We start from the raw sequence: 16,000 nt of genomic DNA, 5'->3' as shown, positions 1-16,000 counted from the left end.
AAATTGCAAATGAGCAAAAATAGCGATTAAATACCAAAATTAATATTATTGCCTAAATGTCAACCACAAAGCAAAAAAAGATTTTCATATAAATTAGAAATATAAAAAAAACTTATGTATATGAAAAAGTGAGAAGTAATAATGTTAGTAACTAACTATTTCAATTCTAAAAATTATAGTAAATATGGATCTTACAGACAAAAATGTGACCAGAAATTAAAAAAAAAATGTAGCTATAAAATAAAAAAACGCAAAACAAACAAAATATTTGTAGTGTTCGAAGAGATTTATGCATTTCTGCAAAATTATGTAAATAAAATATATACATATATTATATTTAATAGATATGTAATTATAGATATGTAGTATATCTTAAAATAGCAAATAAAGATTAATGCAATGATATTAAAAAATTAAAAAAAAGTTTGTATTGTTTTTGTTTTGCCTTTATTAAAGGTATGGAGGAAATCAAGCGAGGTGAGTCCATATAAAACGGAGAGTTAAAAAAAATTAGTGGAAGAATGAAAAGTACAGTCCCTTCTCGGCGAACAAAAATCACACTCTATAAGTTTCTTAACATAGCTGTCCTGATGTATGGCTCGGAATCATTCACGATGTCGAAAAAGTGAAAGAAGTTCTATCGGTATGTTTATTTAAATTGTATATTCAATGATAATGGAACCAAGTGTCCAAAGCGACCGTAAAAGAGGTGAAGAAATGCATTCCATTACTTTGTTGTTTGGAAAAGGGAGAATAAAATTCCTGTAGTATCACGACGTGGCCCAAAGAAAAGATACGTACATATATAACAAGTTGTCCTTTGGTGGAATAAAAGGCTTAGAAAGCTGAGATGCCAAACTAGGAAGCTCTTTAATAGAGCAAGAACTCCAAGCGATTGTGATACATACAGAATCAATCTTTATTAACATCGCCACAATCAACCAAGATGCTGCGTTTATAAATATGAAGGAACTTCAGACTAGGCAATTGAAGTTTATTTCGTCTTGCCATTTCAAATACAAAATTTCGCGAAGCACTGTTATAAATATTCTCCCATACAACAAAAATATTTGCTAACATATTTTGTGTCGTATTGATTTGTTAAATTGGAGTTTTTAATTGCGAAAAGGGTAAGAAAAATTACAAACGAGTGGGACAAATAGTTTCACGCTTCCCAAGGCAGTCGGTTCTATGTACCCAAGCGACTCGGTATTTTTCCCGACCAAGGACTGTCATTTCAGTGTAACCTCATTTAATTTGTTGCGTCCCTCCTACCACAAATTGTCATCCTCCCAGCAGCTCCTTGCAGCGGGACTGCTCCATATTCTCTTGTTCCGGGAAGGTATCGAATCCAATCCGAGTCCGTCTCCTGAATTCGGTCCTGAGGTTTTGCTGCGTCTGCCGGAAAAGAATGTTTTGGTTAGATGGTTGCATCGGACAGGGTTAGATCCCAAAAGCCGACGTCCACGTAGCTCTTATAAATATTTTCTGGCTCCTTGCTGTTCACGCCCAAGGGCGTCCCGTAGTCTACGCCTTAGTGCCCCACTACCTTCCAGCAGCCCCGCTGCTTAGCAAGCCACAACAACCACCCGCTGCTGCTCGTACCCCACGGCACCACCAACTCATAAGGCCGCTCCCACTCATACCTACAACCTCCGTAGTAGAGTCGGGAGTAATGCCGAGCATCAGCCCCTGCCCCCGTCTTCTCCCCCCCCCCCCCCCCTCTTTTCCGGCAGCAATCGTGTAGGTCAGGGAGACAAACTCTTAGTCCTTACCTCCTTTTGCACCGTTTGCCAGCACAAAATATATATGTTTGCGACATCAGCCCAATGCAGCTCCTGCATTGGACGGTGCCACTTTCCTATATGTTCTGGTTTCCGCGACGGCAACCCCCCGACGGGTTTCATAGCGCCATGTTGCCAGGCCGCAAACCCAAATACACCGGGTACCCCAATGCTTACCAAAGGACGTCCAGTCCCAGCGCCACAATAGCAGTTGCGTCCTAGCCTTTCACAACCCCGGCATAGTCACCCGTCACTTACTCCCAGAGTGACGACGTCTCCCCCGTTGCACATCAGAATTCTGCAGATAAACTGTAATGGATTAACTGGGAAGATCACGGAGATAGTCGACTTCATGAAGCGGCACAACATCCGCATTGCTGCGATTCAAGAGACTAAACTCACAGCAAGATCTGCATTGCAGACCTGTTCTGAGTATAATGTCCACAGATAAGATCGCGAGGGTGGAAATGGAGGCGGCCTCGCGTTTATCATACACCACACTGTGCAATATTGTATATTTGATCCTGGCATCGACCGCAGGGACAATGTCTTAGAACGTCAAGGCCTATCTGTCCGGTCAGGCGATGCAAACCTAGAAATCATCAACATCTACATCCCTCCTGTCACCTGTTGACCCAGTGGATACCGCCCTAAAATCGAGGCCTTACTCACTGGCAACAATCGCATTATCTTAGACGATTTCAATGCCCATCACGATTTATGGCATTCAAACTTGCAGGCAGACAGTAGGGGTGAGATGTTGGCGGATCAAATAGAAGAAACGACGTTCTGCACAATAAACGGATACGCCCCCACACGTATGGTAGAAAGCTGTCACAGTTCGCCGGATATATCAAACGTGAGCGCAGGACTCGTGAACTGCGTCAACTGGCAGCCGATGGTAACATTGGCATCCGACCACCTGGCTATACTTATTTCGCTCGAGCGTACTGCCGACTTCATCGTCACAGAAAAACGCCCTTTCATAAACTTAAAAAAAGGAAAGTGGGACGAATACAAATCCTTTACAGACAACCGCTTTGCTGCCCTCCCTATCCCGACTGATGCTCGCGAAGGGGAGCGTGCTTTCCGCAAGGTCATTGAATCCGCCTCGGCTCGCTTCATTCCCGCCGGTAGAATTCTCGAAATTCGGCCCCACTTTCCTGCGGAGGACGCAAATTTAGCGAGAGATATATAAGGGATATAAACCAACGCATCAGATTGCTTGTGGATGAACACAAGCGGGCGAAATAGGAGGAGCACCTAAGCGGTTGTAACCTCTCTGCCGGTGTAGGTAAACTTTGGTCCACCGTAAAGTCCCTATCGAATCCGTCTAGGAACAATGACAAAGTTTCCATCGCCTTTGGCGACAAAGTGCTGTCGGATGCGAAAAAATCCGCGAGCGTCTTCTGCCGACAATATATAATGCATACTACGGTTGACAAAGTTAGACGGAGAGCCAAAAGATACGCACATAAGCATAAATTCAGCGCGTTCCCAATTACCATCACCGCCAAAGAGGTTGAGGATGCCATCGGTCAAGCTAAACGATCCACAGCAGTGGGCCCAGACGGCATAGCCATGTCGATGCTTAAAAGCCTAGAGAAAGAGGGGTTCAAATATTTAGCGCATGTCTTCAACCTGTCTCTGTCCACCTTTGTTATCTCCGAAAAATGGAAAATGGCCAAGGTGGTCCTGCAACTAAAGCCTGGGAAACCAGCTAACATAAAAGAGTCATATCGCCCGATATCTCTCCTATCGCCAGTAGCTAAGACGCTTGAAGCCATTTTGCTCCCCTACTTAAAAGCAAATTTGCAGCTAGCCTGTCATCAGCATGGTTTTAGAAAATTTCATAGCACCACCACCGCGCTAGATGCCATTAGCACCCAGATAAATTGCGGATAAAATCAAGAACCACCACCATAGAACAGTACTCGTTGCGCTAGACCTACCAAAATATTTTGATACGGTCAACCATGGCACTTTCCTGCAAGACCTGGAACGGTCTACCCTTCCCCCATGTCTTAAAAGGTGGACCGCAAATTATCTGGGTGGTCGGCAGGCATCGGTGCAATTTAGAAACGAATCATCAAAACCAAGAAGAATTAAACAAGGGGTGCCACAGGATGGTATCCTATCCCCACTTTTGTTTAACTTCTACATATCAAAGTTACCTTTGCCACCAGAAGGAGTTACCATTGTTTCCTACGCCGATGACTGCACAATAATGGCCACAGGCCCAGGCCCACAGATCGATGAGCTTTGCAACAGAATAAACGACTACCTCCTTGATCTCTCCAGTTTTTTAGCCTCGCGAAACCTAGCATTATCACCGACTAATCATCCGTGACCTTATTTACAACATGGGCGTCCCAAATGTCGACCATTTTGAACATCCACGTCGATGGCACTATGCTGCCGACTGTCCTACACCCCAAAATCTTGGGTTTGACGTTTGATCAGGGTCTACATTTTGGTGAGCAGGCAGCCGCAATTGTACCGAAAATCCAGAGCCGTAATAAAATACTCAAATCTCTTGCTGGCAGTGCTTGGGGAAAAGACAAAGAAACGCTCATTACCACTTACAAAGCATTTGGCCAGCCGATTGCATGCTACGCGTCTCCTGTATGGTCGCCAAGCCTAAAAGCTACTCACTGGAAGAAGCTACAGGCCTGCCAAGATACTGCGCTCAGAACCGCCACAGGCTGTCTTCTTATGTCCCAGAACACCATCTACATAATGAGGCGAGAATACTCCCCATCAGGGAGAGAAATGAGATGCTAACCAAACAGTTCCTGTTGAATACCCAGAAACCTGGGCATCCCAACAGACATCTGATTGATGAGCCAACACCGCCCAGCGGCTTAAGGAGTCATCTCCGTAAGCATTATGAGGAAATACGGCACCTGAGAACTCAGCCGTATGAAGAAAAAAACACAAGCAAGTCCTCAGTGAACTCCACAAACAGGCGTCGGACCTTTATGCCATTAATTGCCGGAGAATGCAGTACTCAAAGGACAGTACCCAAAGCTTGCGAAAGAGGAACGCACACTCCCCAGGGAAACGCGAGTCACTCTGGCTCAACTTCGTTCTGGATACTGTAAAAGGTTAAACTCTTACATATCCACAATCAACACCGACATACAAAATGTATGCCCTGCTTGCAATGTGTCCCCCACATGACACCAACCATCTCTTTAATTGTAATGTGGAACCAACGACTCCAACACCCCTCACATTATGGTCCACCCCTGTTGAAACAGCAAGTTTCTTTGGACTACCGTTAGAGGATATTGATGACAATTTGTGATCGGTCGCAGCTGTTAGGTGGGGCGAAGCACTGCTACAACAACAACAACAAATAGTTTCACTTACAAAGTGTACGAGCACCCTTAGCAAAAACAAATGTCAAATTCTTCTTATGCTTTGCTTGCAACAAAAGTTGCACATTGGCTACTTTTTCATATCAGATGGCGCCAGTGTCGCTCAATCTACCGTTCTCCATAAAAAATACGTGCAACATAACTGCTCATACATACATATATGAAAAACTGCTTATGCGACGGGCCTTTGCCTATGTACATGTCGTGTGAACGCAGCGACTGAGATTCAACAGAGCAATCGTGAATCGGTTTTCGCTTGTACTTCAAGCAGTAAACATCTCATGCGCAGGTTCTGTGCCTAATTTTTCTTTCACATTTCCCTTCACACAGGTTTATTTCTTTAAAAAAAATTTTGCGTTTATATTGAAATGTTGCGAATCGCGCACGACTCCTCTAATAACATCATACAACAAAGAACTTCGGAGATCTATTAATTGCTCCTTAAAGCCCACTCTAGAGATGACAGAAATGTAACTGGATCTCTGAAATAGGCAGATGGGAGCTAAACTAAGCAGCCGGAAGACAAATATAATGGGATGTTTGACGACAATTTGTGGTAGAGAAAAAAACCTAGAAACAAAGCTCACCACTATCAAGCGAGTGCAAAGGGCTTTGTCTACTTTCAGCCCATTCAAGTCACCAGGACCGGTTGAGGTCTATATCTGTTACGGCAGGGAATAAACCATATAGCTCCAGCCATATTCATCCTCTATAAGGATATCTACTGCTCGGCTACATTCCAAACAGGTGGACAGAGGTTAAGGTAGTTTCATAACAAAGCAGTGGGAAACTAACAACTGCCCTCGTCGTATCGACCAATTGCCACAGTTCGCTTCTCCTCAAGGGTACGGAGAAAATTTTGGATCAGCATATTAGGAAGGTCAATCTAAAAAAACTAACTCTGTGTTGGAATCCATATGTCTATCAGTCAGGAAAATCCCTGGAGAGGGCTATTCATAGCCTCACCGAAAAAAAATTGAAAAAGCTTTGGAGTATAAAATATATAACCCTCTGTGCTTTTATGGACATCTCAGATGCTTTCGATAACACGACACAGAGATATTCGTAAAAAGGCGTCGGACTGCCCGGTGAACCCGTTCTTAAAGACAAATACCCTAAACTTGCAGTTGAGGAAAGCAACCTTCCCATGGAGATGCGTGTCACTCTACCTCAACTTCGATCTAGATAATGCAATAGGATAAACTCTTATTTACTTATAGAATCATCCCGAAATACCCAATGTATGTCCCGCTTGTAATGTGTGCCCACATGATGGTTGGTATCTTTTCAAGTACGATGTGGAGCCAACGCCCCTAACACTCTGCAAGTTTCCTTGCACTCGCGTTAAAGGATGTTGATGAAAATTACAGAGTCGTCGCACCTATTGGATGGGGCTAAGCACAACTACGACAACAACAACGACACATCAAGCTATCGAACAAGTTATGTTTGGCAAGGATATAAGCCTAGTGAAAATTCGCTGGTTGCTATCTATGCTAAAAAGAAGAAATATCAGTCTGGAGCTGGGAAGCACAGCTGAGTCAATGGTGCCCTCTAAGGGATGCCTTCAAAAGGGTGCACTCTCCTATCTTGTGGAACCTGGTCATAGATGACCTCCTTCAGTTAATGAAATCCAATCGATTTGACACACAAGGGTATGTCTTAGTAATCTGCATCACAGGCATGCACAAGGAAACAATATCCAATCGCATGCAACATCCCCTGCGCATTATAGAAAGGTGGTTTGATACCAAAGGATTGTCTGGCAATCCTAACAAAACTGCCATGTGGCTTTTTTCCGGAGAATAAAACACTCCATGCCAGAACAGTCGCTGGGTGGCACCAAAATCCGACTTTCAATGGAAGAAGAATACGTAGGGATTATACTGGACACAACCCACACATGGAATGCTCATCTAGATGCTACGTTAAATAAAGCAATAAGAGCTTACTTCGCCTGCATTCCACTATGTGGGAAAACATAGGAGCTATCGCCCAAAAGGGTAAACCAGAATACTTACTGTTGTAAAGCCATTAGTCAACCATACTTCCACAGTGTGGTGGCCGAAAACCACGGAGAGTATTTAATTAAGTAAACGGCATCGACTAGTTTGTAAAGGCATAACGGGTGCGGTGAGAAAGTCCGTTCCCTATTCTAATAGGAATTCATAGGAAATCCCATACTGAGACTACGTTATGCAATGGCCCCTTACGCTCAGAGTGTGGCGGAATTTTGAGTTGTCCATTGTGGACAGAAGTCTTGGGAAACAGGGAGTCCATATATAGGGTTCTGGTTCACGGATGGATCAATATTTGATGTCGGAGAAGCAGGAGCTGCCATATATGGGCCGAACTTCAAGAATTAGGTAAAAATGGGATGCTATCCCAGCCTTTTTCAGGCAGAATTCCATGCAATAGAAGTTTGCGGTAGGAGAAGTATCTTTATTATGTGAGACAGACAGGCAGCCTTGAGACCTGCCAGCCTTACACAATTGCCTATAAGCTAGTGGATGAATGCGTTGGAAACCTAAATGATCTGAGAGCCAAAAATAAGGTTTTGTAAGACCGGGCTCCCGGCTATCAGGGACATGAAGGTAACGAACAGGCGGACTGCTTAGCCAACCAGGTTGCCATAGTAGCATTCTAGCCACACTAGGGAAACCATATATAACTGGGAAACAAATCAGCTCAGAGAACACTAGATTGAGTGCCAGGGTAAGGGTAGATCAATCTTCATACTGCCAGCAAAGGGATTTTTAACTAAACTCATTAATATTAGCAGAGCAGAACTTCTGGGTACTATACGGGACATTGTACTCTACGGTATCATCTATGTAAGTTAAATCTATCGGATACACAAGTCTGTCGCGGTTGAGGAGGATGAAACGATGGTTCACATTCTCTGCGCATGCGTCGCCTTGGATAGGCAGAGGCTGATATCCGGCTGTTAACATCAAGTGGAGGTCATCTTGGAATCACGAGGTCATTCGAAAAAATTAAGCAGACATTCTATTAGGTTGGTTGCTGACCGTTGGCCATAGAATGGATCGCCAACTTCGACGTTTGCTTCAAAGCAGAAGGGCCCAAGTCCCGGAGCCGTGGGCAGATGACGCAAAATAACTCAGCTGCACCATTTGATATGATCGCAACAAACTCGTTCCGTTGGTTGTGGATTATTTCAACAAATGTCCAGAAGTATACCCAATCCCAAATCAAGAAGCGGAAACCCTAGCAGAAGTGTTTACAAGCAATTGGGCTGCTAGGTGCTGTGCACAAATAAAGTTACATTCTGAACAAGGAGTTTTGAATCAGCTGTGTTACAAGAAATATGTAGAGCATTGGCCATTCGGAAAACTTGGACAACTGCAGTACATCCTCAGTCCAATGGTATGGTGGAGCTATTCAATAGAACCTTGGAAGAACACCTAAGAAAATTAGTGAATAAATTCCATAAAGATTGGGACACCAACGTATCCTTATTTATGATGTCCTATCGATCGGCAGTGCATGAGACAACAGGTCAGACAGAAGGTAAGTTTCGGCAATGATTTTCGATTGCCAGCTGACATGAAGTTTGGGATGAATTCCGATGCGGTAAAAAATGCCAGAAATTCCACTGGTGCCTTTAAGTAAGAAATGAGATAAATACACGATCTTGTGAGACATCGCACCAGGACTAGAGCTGGATTCCGACTCGATTTTTAATCGATTCAATCGATCTTTTTTTAAGAAATTAAGAATCAATTTTCTTTTTAGAATCGTTCTATTTTTTAGCCATTTGACCATCTTCCAGCAACAATAAGTACAATTTCATATTTATTGATAAAAACGTGCGGAAAATATATTTGTTGTAATTTTTTATAAATTTGACTTTATTGGCGCATAATCACAGACCAAATCAAGTAGTGTTTAAAATTTCAAAAAGCTCGACTTTGTTAAAAACCATGAACTATGACTATACGCCAGTATGATGGAGGCTGTGAGTAAATAAAGGAGAAATATGAAGAAATTTTATCATCACCAACAATTGCCGCTTAGCCGCTTAGGACATTTTGGCATTGCCTAAGTTGCGCAAGTCAGCTTAGCTATCCCGGCTTCAACATAACTGACACCAATTGCGAACACCAAGGAAGATCAAGATTTCTTGGCGGAGGTCTTCCGCTTCGTTTGTTTCCAAATAAGAGTGCCGATAGGAATAGTTGTGGTGTCGAAACTTCTTCATGTATTCCCATAACAAGACCTATCGGTTGGTTCAACGGAGATGACCGTAATTCATCGGCATGGCTTTTCTCTTGAACACTTCAAAGGGCAATGCCATCGACTCTCGATACGGCAGCTATGATGAGAGATTAATAGAGGGTTATAGCCAAAAGTTGTTATCCTTTTGATTTCTGAGCTAGCGTTGCAGAGAAGGCAGAACTGAGTGAAGAAATGTCTGCGCACAAAATTGGAATATCTTGAAAAAACACAAAAACCAGAATATTTAGGTAATGAATACACTATCCATCCCACTTCGATGGGAGGAATAAGTGAAAAACCCTGTGGTACTCCTTGATGTTGCCACAGAACCTCAGTCAAAAAACGAGAAAGTAACTGGCGAGCTATATTTAGCGGTACAACTTTGGTAAACAGGTGAGCAGCAATCAACTTCTTTCAGCTCGATTTAATCGATGAAATCGATTTTTTTTGAGAATCGAATCGAAAAAATCGATTATCCAAAGAATCAAATCGAATCCAGCTCTAACCAGGACTATGATATTTAGGGATTAATATTTAGGATATTTAGGGATTAGGTCATTTCAGGACCTTTTCGGGATCATTTGGGGTCCCTTCCGGCACTATTTCTGGATGGTTTTCGGGATCCGTCCGGCATCCCGTCGGGGTCATTGCGGGACTTTTTCTCGACTAATACGAGATTATTAAGGGAGCCTTGCGGTAACATTTCATTTAAATTTAAATTAATTATAAGTTTAGAATTACTCTATCAACCCAATTCTAAATAATCTCTCCCGGGGAATTTTCCCCATCTCCATTCCTTTTATATGGGAATGAGTGGGATACCCCTGAAGAGTTTAGTTGGAATTGACCTGTCTAATGATGTCGGAATCCGTCCAGGATCTCGTCGGGGTTATTTTGGAACTTTTTTAGGACTATTCCGGGATCATTTCTAGATGGTATAAGGATACCGTCGGGGTCATCTCGGGACTATTTCGGGATCATTTGTTAACCCTTCCGGCATCATTTCTGGACGGCTTTGGGAATCCCGTCGGGTCATATCGGGACTTTATCGGGACTATTTCGGTATCATTTTGGAACCCTTCCGGCATCATTTCTCGGCCAATGCATCGCTGGCTTCAGATTTAAATACAAGCAAATGCACATGTTCTACAGATATTCGTTCTGCTTGCGCCGCTACTGCAGTTAAAACGTCAGAGACAACATCGTCGAGTACAGATGACGAATCTCTTGCCTGTGCAATTGTCGACGCCACCTGCAATGATACTGCGATCTCTGCTGCTGCTATGACTTCTGCTGATGTTGATGTCAACAACAAGAGTCCAATTGTTACTGCTATCACCGATTGTTGCCCAATTTCTAATGATAACAATGTGAGTGAAATTCAACTATGTGCCACTAAGCAGAATGTTACTACTTTGGTTCAAGCATGCTCAACACATCTCTCTCACAGCTCTTCTACTGCAAATAATATTGAATCTCCCTCACAGTGGACTCAGGTTCAGAGAAAAACGCGTAAAAACAAAAAACGCACTAAATCTCTGTCTTCCGGTACTAACGTTGACGTGGTAGGCAATGATAAAATCAGTGATTCTAATAACGCGGGAAGTCAAGTCCATCAAAATAAAACCCCCCAAGTCCAAACCAGTTCGCGTAGTCTAGTGATCGGAGTCAGTACTAACACTGAACTTGATGTAGTTTCCACAAAAAAATGGATCCATCTATCGTCATTCAAATCTAATGTCACTGCTGATAATATAATCTCCTATGTGGTTAAAAATACGAAAATCGATGGCAATGAACTTGCCTGCTTCCCTCTGGTTAAAAAAGATACAGATTTTACTAAACTCTCTAGAGTAAATTTTAAGCTTGGCGTGTCAGCTACCTTCCTGGACGCAATTATGGATCCCTTGCTATGGCCAGCAAATATGAAAGTTAAACCGTTTAAAAATGTTCGCAAGCAAGCAAGTAGCTCGGACCCAGTGTCAAGCGACGATTAGCAATCACTGAACAATGTGGTGAGTGCTCTGCCTCCAATTAATGGTCATAGTGAGATAAAGGTATATTTCCAAAACCTTTCTGGGATGAGGACCAAAGCCGATCTTGTTCACACATTCAGTTCCCAATTGGATTATGACGTCTTTGTTTTCATCGAAACATGGCTGAATGGAAGTTTTTTCGACAGTGAGTTCTTCGACTCTAATCTTTTTAATGTATTCCGCAAAGATCGAGATGCTAACGCTACTGGTTGTCTTCGTGGCGGTGGGGTCTTAATTGTGGTCAAACGTCAGTTATCCTCCTGTTTCTTTCCGCTTAGTAATGGTGACGTTTTGCTCGACCAAATTTGTGTTTGCATTAATGGTTCTGATTCACAAGGCTCCCTATATCTCCTTGCATCATACGTGCCACCAGGCAGTTCATTTGAACTATACAAGGCACACGCTGACAACATAGTTTCGCTAGTTATTAATAACCTAAGTGATAATCATCTCTGCGTGCTTGGTGACTTCAACTTATGCAATATTGACTGGTCAACTAATGTTTGTAATTTTGGTCTTACACCTAATAATCTCTCTGCAAATCACGAATTATATTTCATTGACAATTTACTTAGTCTTAATTTATTGCAAATCAACAAATGTGTTAATACTTTAAATAGATTACTCGATCTCATATTTATTAGTGATAATATTAATTGTGAAATCAGTGAATGTACAAATCCCATCACTCACAAGGACAGGCATCACCTACCCATGGTTATTAATTTTAGTTTTTATAGTTTTGCACAGGATACTTCTGAAAGCAGATTTACTTTTAACTTTAATTCGTTTGATTTTCCCAGTTTTAATAGTTTTTTATCTGAAATAGACTGGGAAGTGGTACTTGAAGGACTGGATACTTCTAATAGTTTCCTAACTTTCAAATCTATTCTATTAAATCACTGCCTGCATAAAATTCCTATGAGACGAATGAGGCCTTACAAACTTCCGTGGTATACGAAAGAGTTGAAAAAATTGAGGAATCTCAGAAATAAATATATGCGTAAGTTTTAACATACGAAGAACCATTTGTTCTTCATTAAATATAAGCAATACTTGAAGAAATTTAATAATTTGGATAAGCTTCTGTACACCAACTATATTCATACAATCGAGTCTAACATTAAGTTGAATCCGAAAACATTTTGGAGCTATATCAAGTCCAAAAAAGGTTGCTCCAATATACCGTCTGGAGTGTTCCTTGATGGCCACTCAGCGCGAACACCGGGTGATACAGCCAACTTATTTGCGGAGTTTTTTAAATCAAATTTTTCTGCCGACGATAGTTATCAATCGTTTGATGCCTCCTCGAATCTTGACACTGCTCTAAACTTTGGTGCCCTCTGTCTCTCTTCTGATGATATTAGTAATGCTATTCTCAAACTTAAATCTTCGTCTCAAACAGACGTTGATGGGTTCTCTTCAGTCCTGTTAAAAAACTGCCCGACTCTAGTTCTGCCTTTAAGAATAATCTTTAATAAATCTCTTTCGTGCGGTACGTTCACAGACGAGTGGAAGCTCACCTCCATTACCCCCGTCTTTAAAAGTGGTAACAAAAATGATGTGCGTAATTACAGACCTATTTCAAAGCTTTCTACCATTTCCAAAATTTTCGAGCATGCTGTTAATGCCAAGTTGAGTTTTGCGGTTGTCTTTAATATATCCCTTCCAGCATGGTTTTTTCGCTGGTAGATCAACAGTTTCAAATCTTGCTGTTTTTAGTGAATATTGTATTGAATCTTTTTCTGCAGGTTATCAGGTTGATTGCATTTATACGGACTTTTTAAAAGCTTTTGACAAAATCCATCATAGTGTTTTAATTAAAAAATTAGGTTGCCTTGGTTTCCACTCTTCGTTTCTTTTATGGGTAAAGTCTTATTTAAGTAACAGACAGTGTGTTGTTTCCATTGATGGACAATCGTCTAGTCCGTTTGTAGCCACTTCTGGGGTTCCCCAAGGGAGTATATTAGGTCCACTTTTATTTATCTTATTTATTAATGACGTAAGTAGTTGTTTTTCATTCGCGAAGTGTTTGCTATACGCCGATGACTTAAAGCTATTTTCTGCCATTAAGACGCCAGATGATGCCTTAATGTTGCAGAATGATATTAATAAATTGCACCAATGGTGCCTGAATTCCGGTATCTCTTTGAATCCGTCCAAATGCTTTCAAATGACCTACTCGAAGTCAATTAATCTTCTAACTACAAATTATAGTATCTCTAATTGTGAGCTTCAATGTGTTAATGAGATTAAGGACCTTGGTGTTGTCTTTGACAATAAGTTTTCTTTTAGTAAGCACATAAGTTTCATAACCTCTAAACCATATTCTATGCTTGGCTTTGTAAGGCGCAATGCTACCAAATTCTCTGATCCCTACACGTTTAAGCTACTTTACACGTCTTTTGTTAGATCTAATCTGGAATATGGCGTATTTATTTGGAGACCAAGTAGTCAAGCTGCTATTACCAGAATTGAAAGAATACAAAAAATGTTTCTCAAATATGCCCTTCGTCCATTAAACTTCTCTGATCCTATACCCGCCTACTCTGCGCGACTTATGCTTTTAAGCCTTAAGTCTTTAGATAATCGCAGATCAATACTCTGCTTGTCATTTACGTGCGATATTAGCCGTGTTTTTTAACACGCGCGTATACGTTTCGTTTGCGCGTGTTAAAAAACACCTATCTTCGCTTAGATAATGCTTAGGAGACCCATCTAGCGGCTGTGGTAAAACAACTAGCTACAGCAACAGGGTGTACCGAAAAGCGGAGACGCAACGCTCTGATGGCCATAGGGTATAACATATAGCTGAATCAGTTGCGATGAATTGTGGACACACATATAATACATAGAATTAGTGTACAGGGTGAAACAAAGACACATATTTCAGTTACATCTGAGTATAATGCGTATTGAAATTTAGTAGGACAAAATTTATGCGCAGCAATTTCAGAGGTGTATTTATAGTTTGTCTCTTAGCAGTCAATATAAAGTTTAAGCGTAAACGGATATACGCGTGTTAAAAAACACGGCTATTATTAATGGGTTCGTTGACTGTCCATATTTATTGGATAGGATTCGATTTAATATTCCTCGGAGGTGTCTTCGCAGTTTTTATACATTTTATTGTGAAAATTTTAAAACCCACTATCCCAGTAATGCTCCAATTGCTCGTGCTCTCCGTGAGTTTAACTCTATCAGTACTGTTGTAAATCTAGACTTTTCTGCTCGAAAAGCGAAACTGCTAAATATGTTAAAATCTGCTTTCTAAGTACTATGTATTATTTTTCAAATAACTATCTCTTAACTTTAGTTTGTATCATAGTCTGTAAGGATTTAAGTCCATTGACTAAGTGAAATAAAGAAATAAAGAAATAAAGTTTTCGGGATCCGCCCGGAATACCGTCGGGGACATTTCGGGACTTCTCGCGACTAATACGAGATCATTTGAGGACCCTTTCGGCATCATTTCTGGATGGTTTTCGGGATCCGTTCGGGATCCCGTCAGGGTCTTTTCGGAACTATTAGGTGATCATTTGAGGACATTTCCGGCATCATTTCTGGATAGTTTTCGGGATCCTTTCGGGGTCCAGTCATGGTCATTTCGGGACTTTTTCGGGATCATTTAGAGATGGCTTTCAGGATTCGTCCGGGAACCCGTCAGGGTAATTTCTGAACTTTTCCGAGACTATTTCGGGATAATTTTGGGACCTTCCCAAGATCATTTCTGGATGGATTTTGGGATCAGTCCGGGATGCCGTCAGGGTCATTTTGGTATTAGGTGATCATTTGAGGACCTTTCCGGCATCACTTCTGGATGGTTATCGGTATCCGATCAGGATCCCCTCTGAATCATTGCGGGACTTTTTCGGGATCATTTGGGGTCCCTCCCAAGATAATTTCTGGATGGATTTCGGGATCTGTCCGGGATCCCGTCAGGGTCATTTAGGGGTGCGTTCGAGATCCCGTCAGGGTCATTTCGGGACTTCTTCGGGAATATATCGGGATCATTTCTGGATGGTTTATGGGATCCGTCCATGAACCCTTAAGGGTCATTTCGGGACTATTAGGTGATCATTTGAGGACCTTTCCGGCGTCACTTCTGGATGATTTTCGGTATCCGTTCGGGATCCCGTCGGGATCAATGCGGGACTTTTACGGAATCATTTGGGATTCCTTCCGGCATCATTTCCGGATGGTTTTCGGGATTTGTCCGGGATCCCGTCGGGGTTATTTCGGGACCTTTTCGGGGCTAATACGGGATCATTTGGGGATCCTCTAGGGGTCGTTTCGTGACTTTTTCTGTATTATTTCGGGATCATTTTGGGACCTTTTCGGCATAATTTCTTGATGGTTTGCCGGATCCATCAGGGTCATTTCGGGACCATTTTGGGATCATTTGGGGACCCTTCCGAGATTTTGTTACTTTTTTTGTTACTTTTCCGGGATAGTTTTTGCACCCTTCCGGGATCATTTCTGTTTCTGTCCGGGATCCCATCTGGGTCAATTTCGGACTATTTCGGGATCATTTTGGAATCCTTCCGGAATCATTTCT

General features: G+C 41.9%; 1 protein-coding gene across 1 annotated transcript in view; it reads left to right on the top strand.

Moving 5' to 3' along the window:
- Nucleotides 1-509: 509 nt before the first annotated feature.
- The window catches only part of LOC137236465 (succinate--CoA ligase [ADP/GDP-forming] subunit alpha, mitochondrial-like), a 58,353-nt gene continuing 42,862 nt past the window's right edge, over nucleotides 510-16,000 (top strand). Inside the window, exon 1 of the mRNA XM_067759109.1 lies at nucleotides 510-643. Coding sequence (XP_067615210.1) covers nucleotides 595-643 — 49 coding nt within the window. The 5' untranslated portion in view covers nucleotides 510-594. The remainder of the gene's footprint in view (nucleotides 644-16,000) is intronic.

The sequence above is a fragment of the Eurosta solidaginis genome, chromosome 1 (genome assembly GCF_040869045.1).
Source record: "Eurosta solidaginis isolate ZX-2024a chromosome 1, ASM4086904v1, whole genome shotgun sequence".
In the NCBI taxonomy this organism is placed as follows: domain Eukaryota; kingdom Metazoa; phylum Arthropoda; class Insecta; order Diptera; family Tephritidae; genus Eurosta; species Eurosta solidaginis.
This window is presented reverse-complemented; position numbering and strand designations above follow the sequence as displayed.